The following is a 17,260-nucleotide window of genomic DNA, read 5'->3' as shown; positions in this document are numbered from 1 at the left end:
TTTAATAAAATCACATTTTACTTATTAACCCAGAGTAATTAATTAATTCCTGGGGAAGCAAACAGCTGTGCATCTCTATCAGTGTTATAGATGGCGAACAATTTATGAGTTTACCCTGTATAAGCTTTATACAGAGTAAAATGGATTAATTTGGGGTTTGGATCTCATTGGGAACTGGGTATCTGGGTGTTGGGAGACAGGAGCACTTCTTAAGCTGTTTTCAGTTAAGCCTGCAGCTTTTGGGAGACGTGGTTCAGACCTGAGTCTGTTTGTAGCAGGCTAGTGTGTCTGGCACAACCAGGCAAGGTTCTGAAGTCTTAAGATGCCAGGGAAAACGGGCTCAGAAGCAGCCCCAGCACATCAGGTGGCAGTTCCCAAAAGGGGGTTTCTGTGACTCAACCCATCACACCCAGGATATTCTTTAGTGAAGTTTATGACAAACAAGTGCTTAGGGACTTCATGCTTTAGGACAATGACTCCCAAACTTTGATCTACATACTATTTGCTGGTGGCCCCTAGAAAACTGACCAATCAGCATTAGCTCTCCTCATTTCCAGCCATTTCTACAGGTGTCATTTTCTCATTACAAACTGGACCTAGGTGACCTAAAAACATCTGGAAGCAAAGGAGTTTCCTACCTGCCTCTGATGCTTAAAAGCAAGAAAGAAAACAGAAGTTACTCACTACAAGAGCCAACCACTTACCAAGAGAGATGGGGGCAGGGTGTGTGTGTGTTGTGGGGAGGGGTGAACCAGGCATTAGAAAAACATACGTAGAGAGAAAAAGAGGAACAGGATGCAAGGGGAAGAACAAAAAAAGTGGCCAGTGTCATCAACATACTTATATTAGAGCAGTTAATACATTAAGTAATTGCCTATTACTTTTTCATAGTTGTGTTATGAAAACAGGGATTTTCGATCACACAGAAATTTTTAATCTTCAGTAACAAAGAAAAAAGTTGACTGAATGTCAGAAAATGTCTATTTGGAAATGTCATCATGGTTCCTCATGAAAGCTGTAGCATAGGTGCCTAATATGTCCATTCTCTTTGACAGACTAACCTCCCATGATGTACCATAGCCTACATCTCTCATGATGCAGCACCTCCTCTCATCAAGAAGGCAGATTATGTCCACATTACCACTTATGTTGGCAAAACTTGTCAGTCACTCAGGGGTGTGAATATTGTACACCTCCCCCGGAGTGACATAGTTACACTGACATAGATGATAGCGTGCACAGCACTATGTCGACAGGCGAGCTCTCTCCTGCTTGCACAGAACAGCTACACGAGAGATCTTACAGCTGCACTGTTGTAGGTTCTCTAGTGTAGACATAGCCACAGTCCAGCTGGGAAGCCTGGCCCACTGAGGAGATCAGCGACTTGAAGCAACTGAGCTAGAATGCCCAAGCAGCAGTGGTGGCATATCCAAATATGGATATTTTGAGTTTGGGGCATTCAGTTCTTCTAAGAAAAATTTTGTTTGGTCAAAAGCCCAATTTTCCAACTGAAAAAGAAAAAAAATCAGTTGAAAGTATATGACCACGCTTGCTTTGCTATGTAAGTATTCCGTACTTTCAACAGTGATGTTACATTATAAATGCAGGAGACTAAGAGAAGGGTCATATTATTAATAAAATTTGGAGAACCCCTGACCTAGGGGAAATGGTAATGAGATTAAGAGCCTAAATCACTGGTTTGAATCTGTCTTAGGTTGGCAGTGACAAAATATTATCTGGTAGCCTTTGTGAAATGAACTAATGGTCTCCAAATCAAGAGACCATCAACAACAACTTCACCCCTATTTATGGCACCTTATGGAAGCTGCCTCAGCAGGCAGGCCAAAAGGTTAAAGCTTAGAGAATTTGTTCTTTGACTTCTTGACATGGTCCTTCCAAGTCAGAACTGAGGCACATTTTAAAATCAATGGGAGCAGGGGTGTTTTCACATGCTGTAGCTATGTGGTATTTTAACAGAACACTTGAGTCTTTAGTGCTATGAATCTGGCACTCCTGAACTCTAAAATAATTTTCTACAAATTTAAAAATAGAAAAATCAAATTATAATGTATTGAACAAGCACTTTCTAAAACCAGTGGATACTTTGGGATGTCACTTTTATTCCTTGGAAGTCCTCAGTTCAGCCTGGATACAGACACATTAACCTTCAGAAAGACACCCATAAACTTTGTTTAACAATCTGGTACCTAACAATCCTGCTCTGAGAGAAGAACGGACTAGTTATTTATGTGAATATTAGTATGTAAAATTGTTGTGCCCTGCCATTCAGCTTCCCAAGTTCTCATGAATCCAATGACAATAATTGTAGCTCATCTGAAGGAAGGAGGGCACAATTTTATTCTTGTTTGGCAGACAAGTCTAAGCATCTTCTCTACATGATATGCTGATGGCAGTGCAGTGGATGCGGAATTATTATTACCATGTCAGACTTGTGGTGACTGAATCCAAGCATGTTTCACACAAGCCCAGACACCTGTGACCAAGATTTCAAGATGTCCAAAAACAAAGAGTATGTCCCAGGACAAATCCTAACACTGCTGTGATGTTCAAGAGGAGCTGAAGCTATTGGATCTCCTGAATTCTTGATTCAAGGTTGTGCCATAACTCATTACTAGTCCAGAGCAATTCAGCTCTTCATTGTTCTCCATGATTGTAGTGCATATCCTCTGAGGTAACTACTACCTTTCATGAAAGGCAATGTTATTGCTGATTAGTGGGAATACCCAAGTTAAGCCACCAAGCAGCAAATCCTTTGTGTCAGCAATTCTGATGTCCAGATATGTAAACTCAAGCAAAAATCACAGAGATTAGTCAGAAAGTAGAAATGCTTTAGAGAATTAGCAGGGTTTTTATTCTCCTTTCCACTGAAAGCTTCCTCCTGTCCACCTATCAGAGTGGTTCAAAGCCAAGGTGTCCTGGTCTCAGTTCACCACTTCTTCCACCTCCAATTTGCTAAAAAAACATGACTCTTCCTTCCATATAAGAATCTGGCCACAGTGACCCCTGTGCTCTCTGTCTCCATGCTGAATTACTGTAGGTCACTATACTTAGGAGCGAATGGGAATGCAACTCAGGGACTCCAGCCTACATAAATAGAACAGGCTACAAACAAGCCCATCACTCTGTGCTTCACTCCCTCAGCAAGTTTCCACTCCTCTTCAGGACTTCAGTCCTGATCTTCAAAACCATCAATGAATCATGACCCAGCTGCATCAATGACTGAACTTCCATTAATGAACTATCAATAGAGAAGCAGTCCTGAGAAAAGGTACCTCAGAACCCAAGACAAAGCTTATGAGCAGGATATAAAGTTCTCAGTCAAGAAGGTTTAGTTATAGAACAAGGGTTTTGTTTTTGTTTTTAGAGTAACAGCCGTGTTAGTCTGTATTCGCAAAAAGAAAAGGAGTACTTGTGGCACCTTAGAGACTAATAATGCATCCGATGAAGTGAGCTGTAGCTCACGAAAGTTCATGGTCAAATAAATTGGTTAGTCTCTAAGGTGCCACAAGTACTCCTTTTGTTTTTGTTTTTTAAATCAGAGTACGATCATTTTCAGAGCATGGTGGAAGCCCCTTCTCTTTGGGGAAAAAAACACCTTGAGGAATTCGAAGTTCCTCAGTAAGTTTGTCTAAGCAGGGAGGCAGTATGGTGTACAGCGGTGAAAGCTGGAGCCTGGGAATCAGAAGGCAAGTTCTATTTTTGATTGGTACTAACTTGCAGTGCAGTTTTTGGTGATTTGTTTATCCTTTAGTGAGAGAAACAGATATGCACAGATGACCCTTTGAGATATTGAGGAGAGGCACAGTACAAGTGCAGAAAACTGTTAATTAGGTCAAAGTTCAGCACAAATGTTTTGAGGGGAGGTTTTTTTTTTGTTTTGTTTCCCACCACTTCCCAAGAAGGAGGGGGGGGGGGGGAAGTGTACTGACACTAATCTTTCTCCTCCACCCCAGTAGAAATCTGGCTAGGAGCTAAAAATTAGAAGTATGATTTAGAACAGCTACCTAGAACTTCCACATACAATCTGAGGTTCCCCTTTATGGGCTAATTCTGCACCGTCAATGTTTGGCAGTTCATTTTTATAAGTGAGAGGGGAGGGGGGAATGGTACACTTCAATTTTTAAAAGTGGTGTATGATTACTGCATGTGTTGGTTGGACCAGTATTTGAAGAAACTGTAATTTTGCCACAAAGTATTCTCATACACATGATTTATGGTCTCTTGCTTGTACTCCATGTTAGCCTTCTAAAATGGCTTTTCTTGTATTCTATTGCCTGACAAGATTGGTCAACTGATGTTCAATTTAACATCATCACATGCTGTTGAAATGAACAAAGAACTCACTGTTTTGTGTGTGAAGTGGTAGCTCGTGTGTGGTGTGACAAGGGTAGTCTAAATGTTCGTTATTGGTCCTACAGCCACTGAATCAGGGAGCATTCAGGGCTTTCTGCACAGCTACAATTACTGGGTTACTACAGTTAAGTAAAGAGACTTAACTTTGTGAAGTACGTGAAAATTTATCATTGCTCTGTCAGGAAAAAGAAACTGCTTCTTTGAACGTATGAAGGCAGTGAAGAAGACATTTCATACCAATACAGCTCTAGACAGAACCAATTAACTTTATTACACAGTAAGCATTCGAGATACTGACTTTACTACTTCCTAACCTCAAAAACAAGGGATATATATTCTCTGAATTAAGCTTGCTTGGTCCACAGCAATATATCACAGTTTGAGTAAGTTAACCTAGATCCTCTTGCTGATATGAAGTATATGCCGTACAAAATGTTCCACTGTCACATATAATTACTTCTGCGGCTGTTCACAGAGTGTCTCTGGCGGCATAGTATCTGATGTCTTGATAATAGAATTACTAACCAGAATAAATGGTTGATTAAAGGCTCTATAATTTAGGAAGACAGTGAAGGATCCTTAGGCTTCAATACTGTAGTACTGGAATAAAATTTTTTGATAAAAAGTACCCAAAATTGAAACATGTCCAGCAAGCTCTCTAGTTTGTTGATATAACAAGTGAAAGCCTACTGTATGTTAATCAGTCAAGTGTAGGATGCCCAACCCAGATCTGTTTGCTGAAAAACAAAGAACAGAACCACTATTCTCCTTGAAAAAAAGAAAAGGAGTACTTGTGGCACCTTAGAGACTAACCAATTTATTTGAGCATAAGCTTTCGTGAGCTACAGCTCACTTCATCGGATGCATACTGAAGTGATGATGAAGTGAGCTGCAGCTCACGAAAGCTTATGCTCAAATAAATTGGTTAGTCTCTAAGGTGCCACAAGTACTCCTTTTCTTTTTGCGATTCCAGACTAACACGGCTGCTACTCTGAAACCTATTCTTCTTGAAGAAAACTATTTACCAGGGCCTGACTCATTAACTATTAGGTCTATCCAAGACAGGCCATGTCTGTGTGCCAAATGATCATCTGCGAGCTGGGTCACTTCTCATCAGCTCTACATCCCTGAAGGCATCAAAAATGGCATACCTTTTATCGATGAAAGCATGTACCTCTTGAAGAGAGACCCCAGTCATCTTAAGACCAGAAAGTTTCACTTATAACCTTCACTAGATCAGAACCAATTTTACCTAATGTAGTCACAGCCTGATAACTGCATTCAGCTTTTTCCCTTTAATTTGATGATATACAAGGTTGGCAAGAGAAAGGAAGTGGTTTTAATAAGAGCTCTCAATTATCATGCCATGGTGTAAAAACAACACACAACATATTTAACCAGAACAGTCATCATTACAGTAGTGAAATTCAAGATAGCTACCATTTGAGATGGGATTAAATAGCTTTTAAAAGTATTTCATTTGATAAAATATTGAGACATTTGATTTGAAAGTTTGAGCAAGAGTACTGAATACGCAATTCTGACTCAGTTTCATTCCCAACTTTAATTTTCATCATAATTCAGTCATGCTTTGTATATACTATGGACTATACAAAATAATTACAGTATATAAGAGTTGTTATCTTTAATGATAGACATGACCAGTACTCAAGACCAAACACCTCAAAAGCCACAACGATGGGGCCTCAAAATTCCTATCTATAAATGGAATGTTTAACAGCAAATCATTTTTACGGACTTTTCAAGGGTACTTTTTGAAGAACGAAGAGCTGTGGTAGGGGGACAGACCTTAAATACTGGGAGTGATCAGAGGATGTAATCCTGATAACTATTAGGCTGACAATCTTCTGCCTGAGTGTCTGGAGTAACTAGTTAGGAAATATACACACTGCCTCAATGAATGCACAGTGATGGGCTTCAGAGAAAGAGTTCAGAGTTTCTACAACCCTGCTGAACACACCTTATGAGTTTTGGGTTCTTATAGTGTTATCACCATAAAAAGCAGTCTGTAATTTCTTCTGTATACATTCGTAATTTCATCAGTTGCATGATTACTCACATATCCCACAGTAGTTTGGAACATTCTTTTTATACCAATAAAGTCCCATAAACAGTTTGGGTACTGGATCAATACCTCAAAGATCCTCTCCCCGTTTGCAATAACAGCTTGAGCGCCTCAGTTGATTTCAAATGCTAACAATTTTAAATAAAAAGGGCCTGTGTAGCAAGGCGTTCTGAATGATGCACACAATTTTTACTCCTGGTGGAATTTTGCACTACTGCGCACGTGCAGAATTCACATGCAGTTCAGAATTCCCCTCCTCCACAGAAAATACTGTGCAGTTGCTCCTTTCACCCACCAGGGGCTGCTGTGGTACCAGAACAGAGAGCAGCCGCTCCCAGGCAGGAGCTGCACCAGCTGTGGATAGAGAAGAGAAAGAATCTGACTTCCTCACAGTGCTCTGCCCATGGGTCCAGGCCAGGAGGCACAGGATATCGGGGAAAACAGACAGCAGGGGGCACATGGGGCTCCTGGGGGGGAGGGTGTCACAGACAGGGTTCAGAGGGGCTAGCATGGGAGGACAGCTTGGGGCAGGAGCTGAATAGGAGTGGGGGCAGGGATACATGGGAAAAGGGACACATGTGCCTGACTGAACGAGAGGGATTTGGGTCAGCCAGAGTCTGCGTGGTGGAGGATTCCTAACAATCCTGCCCCACCCAAAAAAAACCAACCCGTTCCATACTTCTCCCACCCACACAATCCTTCACCTTCACACCCAGGCTCCTTCCCAGCAATTACTTCCCTCTCCCTCAGCTCCTCCATTACTCCTGACTCCCCCAGGCCTTTGCACTGCCTCTGAGGGGTGCAGGAAATATATTTCTGTATTGTCGTTTAAATGAATTAGTACTTGGAGTTCTATATTAATATACCTAGCAATGAATCTATTTGTCAAAAAAGCATTTCCTGGATCTTTTTTGTTGTCTGTTTTTTGTTACAGACATAGTTGCTGACAGGTATTTTAAAATAAATTACCAACATAATTTAAACTGGTGTGATTACATTGTTATTTGACCCAAAAAATGCAGTTACAAAATTATTTTAAATTACAGTAAGACCTAGAGGTCCCAACTGAGATTGGCGTGTCATTGTGCTAGGCACTGTACAAACATGTAGTAAGACAGTTATTGCCACAGACAGCTTACAATCTAAACAGACAGAAGCAGCATTATTAGAAGGCAGATGGTCTAGCTGATATGACACCCAACCGGCAATCAGGAGACTTATATTCTATTCCCAGTTTTGCTACAACCTGCTACCTTCAGAGAAATACATGAATAAAACATGTGGAGTGTACTGTTGCTAGGCCACCGTACACTTCCCTGCAGACGACCCAAGTTTCATAGGGGAAAACGTACTTTTGAAGCCATCCATATCCGGTATACAGTATAAAATTTGTGTGGGGGTAACAAATGTCAAGGCAAAATCTGGCATTAGCCAATTGAAGGGAGGTATATATTGCTGCACAAGGTTACTTAAAATCTGTATGCTGGCTGCTAATTGCCACCTAGTTTATAAATATCTACAGTTAACCCCTTCCCCTGGAAAAAAAGTTGTTGGTTTTTGTTTTTTTAATTGTCATGCTGTGCACAAAGAAACTAAAATAACTATTTTTTCATTAATCTATGAAACAACATTTCTGGGCTCTTCCTAGTGACTCAAAGATCAATTAACAAGCGTACTGCTAAAGCTATGTTAAAACGGTCAATGGATGTTGGTGGACAAGGAAATACACATCACTATTCCTGTAAAGTCATTTAAAACATTATAAAGTTCTGCTATTTGGCCAGATAGATTACAGAGGTATTCTCAAAAATCAAACACTGAACAGGACTTATTCTATAATTAGCCCATCATAGGAGTTATTCAGGCTGAGTTAGCAGAAGGCTATCATTATAGGACCAAATCTGATGGAGAGTTTGAGTATTGCTTTAGAATTTTAGTTCGGGGGGAAGGGAGGAGAGACACTCAAAGCACTGCATACAAAATGTCTTTAGACACATGCCCTAAAATATAAGGGCAATTTTACAACCCTTCCGCAAAAGGTAGGCTGATTACCAGGACATTTCAGGCATGTAACCACTGATATGAATGAAGGGATGCACTATTTGGACTTTAAAGTTTTTCCAATTGGTTTTTTCACCCCCTCTTGAATTTCTGTATATGTTTTCTGGATACTGTATACTGGAAGCAAGGTGTCCCTCCAGTGAGGAAGTAAAATACAGATAAATCTTCCTGACCATAACAATAATGAGTGAAGTTTTGATTTCAATTATTTTTAAGTAGCAAGTTCAAAATCTGTATATACTGAAGCTTTACAGTTTTCCTCCTTTAGAAGAGTGTTTAGAATTTAAAATGTCCAATCAAAGTCATCTTGCATATAAAGGAAGTCAAATTCTGCTGGCCATTAAACCTATACAAAATCACAGTAGTTAACATTTTGTCACCAGCCCAGACATTTAGATATGAAGCACCTAACCTGGGGAATCTCAATTGTGGGGTGCAAACTGGGAAGAGAGGCAGGTGGTCTGAGATAGCTAAGCCCCAAGAAATAAAAAGTGCCATAAGGGAAATAAACCCAGAACTTTGAATTACATCCAAAAATTAAACTGGAAGCTAATGAAGATCATGAAACACAGGTACTGTGCTAGCTCAAGAAATGCTACCAAGGTCTAGTCTATGCTTGAAAAGGTTTGTTGGTATAACTATAGAAGAAATCTAGCAGTCTTAAGGCCTCATACCAGCAAAAGAACGCTTTTTCCAGTATAGTTTACAAGGGTTCAGTGTGTGAAATACACTATACCAGCAAAAACACTTTTATGCCAATATAACTTCATCAACCTTTAGGTCTTTTGCTGGGGGGGAAAAAAGTCACACAACCAAGATTGCTATATGAGCGAAAGTTTCTAACATAGACCTCGCCTAAATAAACTGGACATGCATTGTGCACGAGGTGAAATTTCCAAGTGGTCTGCTGGTTTCCTCAAGCAGACCATATTACAGTGATTGAATATGGATAAAGACAACCGTAGCAAGGTCCATATCCACAAGATGTCACAGGTTTTTTCACGAAATAAGTACAGCCTAAAGTGCTTTAGCTGCTACTTTAGTAAAGTAGAGTTACCCTTAGATACTCAGCTAATTTTAGTAAAGTATCTCCAAATTGCAAACCCTTCTAACAAGAGGGCAAATCTCTTCAGAAGGGACACCGACCTCACTATTGCTGCCAGATGTTCCCCCACCCTAAAAACATTATCTCCATCTTGCCAGGTTTTCTCAGCCACTTTGCCCTCATCCAGATACATACTGTCCCATCCAAATGCAATAAAAAGAAAACAGAGCTTGATGTTATCTGTGTATAATTAATACTGAAGCCCAAAACAGTATTTGCCTGGTCATAAACTGCACACACATCACAATTATCTTGTGATCAGCAATATCAAAGATACCTGACAGAAAATTAGAATTAGCATGACCACTTGATCCAGATCAATAACCATAAGGAGAATGTATAATGAGACCCATACAATTTCTGCATCATATCTAGGCTTAAACCAAGATTGAAGAAAAATCTGGAGACTGAGTACTGCAAGCACTGAACAAGCAGTTAATTCAAGCCCCAGAGAGCACAATAATTAGCAAGATTTTGTCAAGAGCAGACTTGAATCACAGCCTAACAGTTTTTTGTTTAAGATAAGATAGCACCAGTAACAGACCCAGTACCCTGCTGCATAATTTTGTCAGCCATAGGCACGAATCTTAGGCCTGGGTCTACACTATAATCATACATTGGTATAATTATGTTGCTCAGGGGTGTGAAAAATCCACCCTGAGTGATGCCGTTATACTGACCTAACTCCGGTGTAAACCATCCTATGTCAATGGGAGGGCTTTTCCTGTCAACATAGCTACTGCCTCTCACAGAGGTGGATTAACTACACTGATGGGAAAAGCTCTCCCCTTGGTGTAGCAGCATCTTCACTGAAGTACTACAGTGGTGCAGCTGCACCAATGCAGCTGTGTTGCTCTAGCATTTTAAGTGTAGACATGCACTAAGTCTCACAGTATGAAGTTCTTCAAGAATCCTCAGAGCCTCAACAAGGTTAAACCTGCCTGAATATGAAATTTTTCATCATGTTTGTCCCTCCTGACACACAATCACACCCACAAAAGCAACTAATCTGCAAACAGGTAAAAAAGCAGCAAGAATTATTTTTACCCGAGCAGAAAATACAGATTAATCAGATTGTCAGGAACCCAAAACAGTTTCAGGGAGGGCGATATACCAAATGCAAATAAAAATACTCCATCAGAGCCATAACAGATAAACAACTCTCTCTCACTTCCCCCAACAGAGCAATTTATACATCTTTATACGGCTGCACTGTATTAAGTGAACCTTTGCATGTAAAAAGGATAAAACCAAATTCTTTAGGGTCAGACAGTTAAATATTGCTAAATATATTTATGTACTGAATGCCCCAAATAACCAGATTACGAGTGAATGGGCACATGAAGTTTAAACTTATTCTCCTCAAGTTTCAGGTCCCTATTCTTCATGCCTTTCCCATTGGCCCCAGTATCAGGATGCCACATTTGTGTATACTGCCACAACTCTGGATGCCCATTCTATAATAACTAAGCTACAAACAGAGCATACCCATTCAAGATATAATCTGGTTCTCTTGAGTTTTTAATAGTATTTTGTATCCTACAGTCTGAGGCATAGCCTCACTTTGTTGCATGAAGTATAATTCTCTTTACTTTGAGTTCAGATCATACAAATAAAATAGGTAACATGATAACAGAGCCACCTTGTTTTAATAATGTTATTGAGATGGGCCACAGCCAATTTAAGAAAACACACACATCTAAAAGTGCTTTTACTTCCAACATTTATGAATAGTTTTCTTTAATCTCTATTTTCAGCTTATTTTGTGCAGCGGACACCACTTTGTGTACAGTCAATTTCACTGCTGACCCTGAATTGTCAGTTTCCCTTGCAGGTGTTGGTCTTTCATCCCACAGGAAAGAAAAACAAACATCCTTATTTATTAAACCTACAAAACTATCAGTAAAAGATACCCCTTATTTTTTTTCCAAATCTGACTAGATTTCAAGCTTTGTGTGTCCATTTAAGAGCCCACCTAAAACTTCACTATCTTTAAATTATAAAAGAAAAAAGAAAAAAATCCGAAGTATAATCACTTTGTACTTTTCTGCATATAGAAAATACAAGGAGTTAATTATTAACAAAACAGAAAAGCCACTGTTATTTCACCTGACTTTCCCCTACACAGACTTCTATGTAAGACTTTATCCAATAAGATTTAATTACTCTTGAGAGCCTCACTTTATAAATAAATCCTGAGCAGCATGTCCATCCCACCCACCCCTGGGTCAACTACAAGTTAAGTAACTGCACTGCAGTCTTTCAGAGTAACAGCCGTGTTAGTCTGTATTCGCAAAAAGAAAAGGAGTACTTGTGGCACCTTAGCGACTAACCAATTTATTTGAACATGAGCTTTCGTGAGCCACAGCTCACTTCATCGGATGCATACCGTGGAAACTGCAGCAGACTTTATATACACACAGAGATCATAAAACAATACCTCCTCCCACCCCACTGTCCTGCTGGTAATAGCTTATCTAAAGTGATCATCAAGTTGGGCCATTTCCAGCACAAATCCTGGTTTTCTCACCCTCCACCCCCCCACACACACAAACTCACTCTCCTGCTGGTAATAGCCCATCCAAAGTGACAACTCTCTACACAATGTGCATGATAATCAAGGTGGGCCATTTCCAGCACAAATCCAGGTTCTCTCACCTCCCCCACCCCCATACACACACAAACTCACTCTCCTGCTGGTCATAGCTCATCCAAAGTGACCACTCTCCCTACAATGTGCATGGTAATCAAGGTGGGCCATGTCCAGCACAAATCCACAGCACTGCAGTCTTGTTATTCTTTAAGGGGAGGAAGCGATGTCGTTCACCATAAATGTTTGGTTCTTTACTACACTCCATTCATTACAGAGGACTGAAATGCATCAATTAACAAGAGAGTTAAGCAGTTAACAAGAGCCTTGCAGGACAATGGAAACTAAAAGACACTTACTTTTCATAGACCAGCTCCTCATCAGTACAGAAATAGTGGGTATTTACCGTGCTTTTGGGTTTATTCCGTAAAGTAGCAAAATATAATCGATCTGAAACAAAGTTGAAGGCAACTGACGAAGGATGTACAGATGTCGCGGTTCGCTTTCTCTACCTCCCCCAACCCGCCCCTACTATTCCCCCCGGCCAGCAGGGGCAGCTCCAGGCTAGGGGGTAACAGAGCAATCTCCACCCGCCCTTTCTAATCCTCGGCCTCCGAGCGGGCGGGGCATCGCTACATTTCTCCTGCGTAGAAGGGAGAAGAGAAAGTCGGGCTGCCTGCGCTTAGGCGCACGCTGCTGTCCCCCCAGGAGAGGGCTGGGCGGGACGGGCTCGCTACAGGGACAGCCATGGGAGCGGCTTTTACCCAGCGCAGAGCCCGTGGCAACAGGTGCCGGCTGGTTCCTCACCCGAACGGAGACGGGAGGAACCGGCTTAAACACGACCAGCCCCAGCCCAGGGGAGCTGGGTCCGTGAGCGACGGGGACAGCGATAGGACGGCGAGGACCACAGAACTACAGGGATAAGAAGGAGAAGGCAGGAGCCACAATCCCCCGGGGCCAAGGCAGCCAGGCAGAGTCCCGGGGCCAGGGCAGCCGGAAGCCTTGTGTCCCTCAGGCTCTCACCTTTCAGGAACTCGGAAGCTCCCACCAGCAACTCAGAGGCGGACGGAGCCGGCTCCATCTTAAAGAGAGCGCGGAGCGGCGAGGCGCGGGGCAGCTCTGAACTCATGGGACCCTGGGGTGGCTCCGGCGGGACCTGCGCGGGCTCAGCAGACAGGGAGCCCCCGGGACATATCGAGAGGAGCCGCCTGCCTGCGGCCGCGCTGCCCAGAGTATCGTTGTCCCGACAGCCCGCATGGGAGTGAGAACGGGGATGGGGGAAGCTGCCAGCTCCAGCACAGAGCGGGCGGGCGGGCGCCGAAGGGGACTTCGGATCTTCCCCGCCCTCCGGCAAGGCAACACCCCCGCTGCTTAAAGGGGCAGCGCCTGGTTACCAGGCGCCGACCAGCGCGCTAGCAACCCCGTTACCAAGGCTTTGTTACACCGGACTTAGCGCCGTGGGGAGGGAGCAGAGACGAGTGTCCCTCCCCGCCTCCGCTCCTCCCTCAGAGCCCGCCCCCCCTGCACCCAGGGCTGCTCCGCCCGCTGCCTTGCAGCCTGCAAGGGGATCCTCTTCTCCGCCCCTTCGGAGACTCCTTACACCCGCCTCCCTCTCCCCGCCCCTTCGGAGACTCCTTACACACACACCCCGTCCTCCTCCCCCAGCCAGCAGCGCCCCTTCGGAGACTCCTTACACCCGCCCCGCCCCTTCGGAGGCTCCTTACACCCACACCCCGCCCTCCCCCCCAGCCAGCGCCCCCCCCTCCCCGCCCCTTCGGAGACTCCTTACGCCCAGCCAGCTGCGCTCCGTCCTCCTCAGGCTCCGGCAGCCCCCCTTGCAGGGTGATGCCGGAGAGCCCCCACACTCTGCCCTAGCATCATAGAGAGCAGACGGCCTGGGAAGCTGCCGGGGCTCTAGCGCTGCGGGGTGGAAGTACCTTGGTTTCACACGGTGAGGACCTTGCCTCTGAGCGCGTTCCTCCACTGAGTCGGGCGGGCGGGGCCTGGGTCTCCTCAGCGCCATCTACTGGACGGAGCCTTCAGCCTGATGGACGACGCGATCAACCACTTAAGAGCGCCCTCCCGCGTTCGTAGTCAGCGGCGGGGCAGGGTTGTGAGGCCGCTCCCTCCAGAACACGCCCCTCCCTTGCGAGGTTGAGCGGGCTGGGTTCCTCCCGCGGCGGGGCAGCGAAAGGCGGTGCTGGGAAATAAGGGTGAAAACTTCCCGGGCACGTTTGAAGTCTCCAGGTAGACGCGCCACGGCCCAGCCCGGCCTCCCGAATACATGCACTCGCCGCACATTGCCCCTTCTCCGGTGTAAGCTCTTCCCAGGTGCCCCTGAAATCCCTCCCATTGAATTCGTTTCCCCACAGTCCTGTCTGTGAGGGAGAATGCGGGGGCGGGGCGCTCTCCACAGGCAGGGCTACCCTCGCCTCGCTGCCTGGGGGTACGGGCCGAGGGCGGCTTCTTGTCCCGGTCCTGCTGTGGGCTTTATTCCCTCCTATGGAAGTAACTACTGGGCAGTGGTTACAGCCCCTTACCTTTGGCGGAGGTATAATAGGAACTGGTGTAGTGCTGAACGCCGACAGGTAACTGGCTAGAAAACTTGGGAAGCTAGAGTCAGTCTGAGCAGAACTGGGCCTCACATCTTCATTACACCTGAACTACTGTCCAGTATTATAGAGCTAGCTTCCTCACACTGCAGCATAAAACAAATTCCCCGTGCATTGGGCTGAGCCTCAGGCACTCTGAGCCCATTCTTTTGGGGCCTCTAAGAAGTTATCCAGTGATGTAATATTTACTGGAGGTTGCTACTGTTAAGACTGTTGAAGTAGCTGGACTATGGGGAAAGCATTCATAATTTGTTTATACCTGGTAACCGTGAGAGACTGACCCTTGGTCAATTCAGAAAAGATGTTTCTTCATAAGTAGGTCAGTGGAGGTGAAATAGAGTTGGATACCCTTATTTTGCTCTGTCTGGCAGAAGCAGTAGTAGCCGATGCCCAAAATAAGGGGAAGGGGGACTCTAGATAAGTCTTCCCCCACACAGAGTGATCCTAATTTCAAATATAGCTGTACCTTACTGCCCTCCTCCCCCACAATTCACAGACTGATTCTATTCCCTTGCCAGCCCAAATATGGGTAGTTCAGATTACCTAGTCTCTCTCAGGCACACCACTATGCCTGAGTTTCCTCTCCAATCATACATCTGGGCTACTCACACACTGCATGGCTAAAGTTCCAAAATAGCATGTCCCTTTCTGGGGTCTGTTTAATAATATACTGGTTCTATTCGAGTACTTGAACAGGAAGCTCCCTGTCATCCAACTTGTCCTTAATTAAAGGGCTGTGAAGCCTTTAGGTTTTCTTTGTAGTCCTTCTCCTCTCATATCAGGGTCCACAACAGTCTTCCTCACCCTTGGCTATACGGGTTCCCCCAGCCCTTCACCACCTTCTGTGTATAGTCTCCTCCTCTCCCCCCAGTTGCAGACATCTACAGTAGTTCCAAGTGGTCTCTGACCCACTTGCTGGCCAAAACCTTACTTATGCTCCTTTCCCAAATCCTTACCAGGGGAGGATAAACTGTTACAGCTGTTGCTTCACTGGCAGGTCTGAGAGGCAATTCTCTTGCTCTGGGTCTTTTTCAGACTTAGCCATAAGACATACCTCTCTTCTTATCAGGCCTTTTTCTCAGTTTCATCATATGATTAGTCACATAACTTGTCTGGAGACCAAAGCTGCCACAATCCTGAGGTCTTAAAGGGTCTGAGGCCCTGCAACAGCCATGGTAGGCCATGCCTGCCTTAAAAGACTACCATGTTCAGTGCACCAGCCCAGCCCCTTGTCATTTTAGAACTTCCCGTTCCCCATCAACTCCCACTCCCTCCAATTCAGTCCCCACCAGCTCAGAAATACCACTCTTTACATGTGCATATGTCTAGTTATTTTATTTTCATGAAGGATTTGTTGGTGGGGGAAGAGAGCAAAACAGTTTGGTTCTGACCTCACTATGGACCTCTTTCTGCAACCTTTTATTAACTTGGAATAGTAATAGCTTAGTCCCACTTAACCCTGTTTTAACTGGGATTTACATGGTGCATACACCTTGTGTTAGCCCTTTGCAGAGGGATCAGTTTCACACTTACTGACTTAAAGGGACTACTTGCACAAGTACATACTTTTCAGCATGAGTAAAAGTTGCCTAAGTGGGTTACTTCCCCACAAACCCTGTACCTTGGGAGTAAGTTGTTTAAAAACTTCAGATGGCAAGAACTCATGTAAATAAAACTCTCTACCTCCCATGTTTTACTACTACTGATTTTCAGAATTTGTTCATCCACTGACTAGTCCAGTCCTAGTGTTGGAAGCTTCAAACAGATTTGAAGATGGGATGGATGGGCTTTATATGGACTGCTTTCCTTTAAAAAAAAAATAAAACTCTTGAGGAAAATTATAGGGTTCTTGCCTGATCATCTGTCCAGGAAGGGTTCCTTTTCCCTATCTGTTATTATTTTTCTTCGGAGAGGTAGGTAATCTGGGTTTGACAAATATCAGAAAATACAGTTAAGGCTAAAATGTAAATTTTACACTGCTCATTGTGCTTAAGACTTGCAGCATACTAAGAGTCATACTACCCTGTCCCTTACGGAACTTTAATATATGGCAAATGGAGCTACTACCCACACCAATTGAAGGAAGATACAGTAGTAAAACTTTGAACTCCTAGGCACAGGAGGATGATTTAGGACTAGAGTTGCAGCATGAGATTTTAATTTTCTTTGATTTCTAGGTTTAAACCAGATGCTTAATGCCAAAATTTTCAAATGGGGGGGCCTAACCTAACCCTTTGGGTACATATTGCACCTATTTGCCCAAACTGCCTGTAGAAAGGCAAGATTTGTTAGGTGGGGCGGGTTTGTACACCAATTTTGTGGGCACAGCTTAGGTACCTAACACTTTAAAACTTTGCCAATAGTACTACTATAAGACAAAAAAGTACATAAGTATATAATTTGTATAACAATGCTACAAATTAATTTACCAA

General features: G+C 43.6%; 1 protein-coding gene across 4 annotated transcripts in view; it reads right to left on the bottom strand.

The window, feature by feature from the left end:
- CDC14A (cell division cycle 14A) overlaps positions 1 to 14,221 on the bottom strand; it is a 118,391-nt gene extending 104,170 nt beyond the window's left edge. Inside the window, exons 1-2 of one of the 4 annotated variants that reach the window (XM_048860218.2) lie at positions 14,154 to 14,221; positions 12,576 to 12,666 (exon numbers count right to left, since the gene is read on the bottom strand). Coding sequence is in view for 3 of the 4 variants with exons in the window: in XM_048860221.2 (XP_048716178.1) it covers positions 12,576 to 12,666; positions 13,240 to 13,345 (197 nt within the window). In the remaining variant the exon portion in view is untranslated. Of the gene's footprint in view, positions 1 to 12,575; positions 12,667 to 13,239; positions 13,683 to 14,153 lie in introns of those variants that run through there. The other 3 variants (XM_048860221.2, XM_048860216.2, XM_048860219.2) reach the window with 3 other exon arrangements.
- Between the last annotated feature and the right edge of the window lie 3,039 nt (positions 14,222 to 17,260).

The sequence above is a fragment of the Caretta caretta genome, chromosome 8, assembly GCF_965140235.1.
Source record: "Caretta caretta isolate rCarCar2 chromosome 8, rCarCar1.hap1, whole genome shotgun sequence".
Lineage (NCBI taxonomy): Eukaryota > Metazoa > Chordata > Testudines > Cheloniidae > Caretta > Caretta caretta.
Note: the sequence above shows the minus strand (reverse complement) of the source record. Positions and strands in the feature narration are given on the sequence as shown.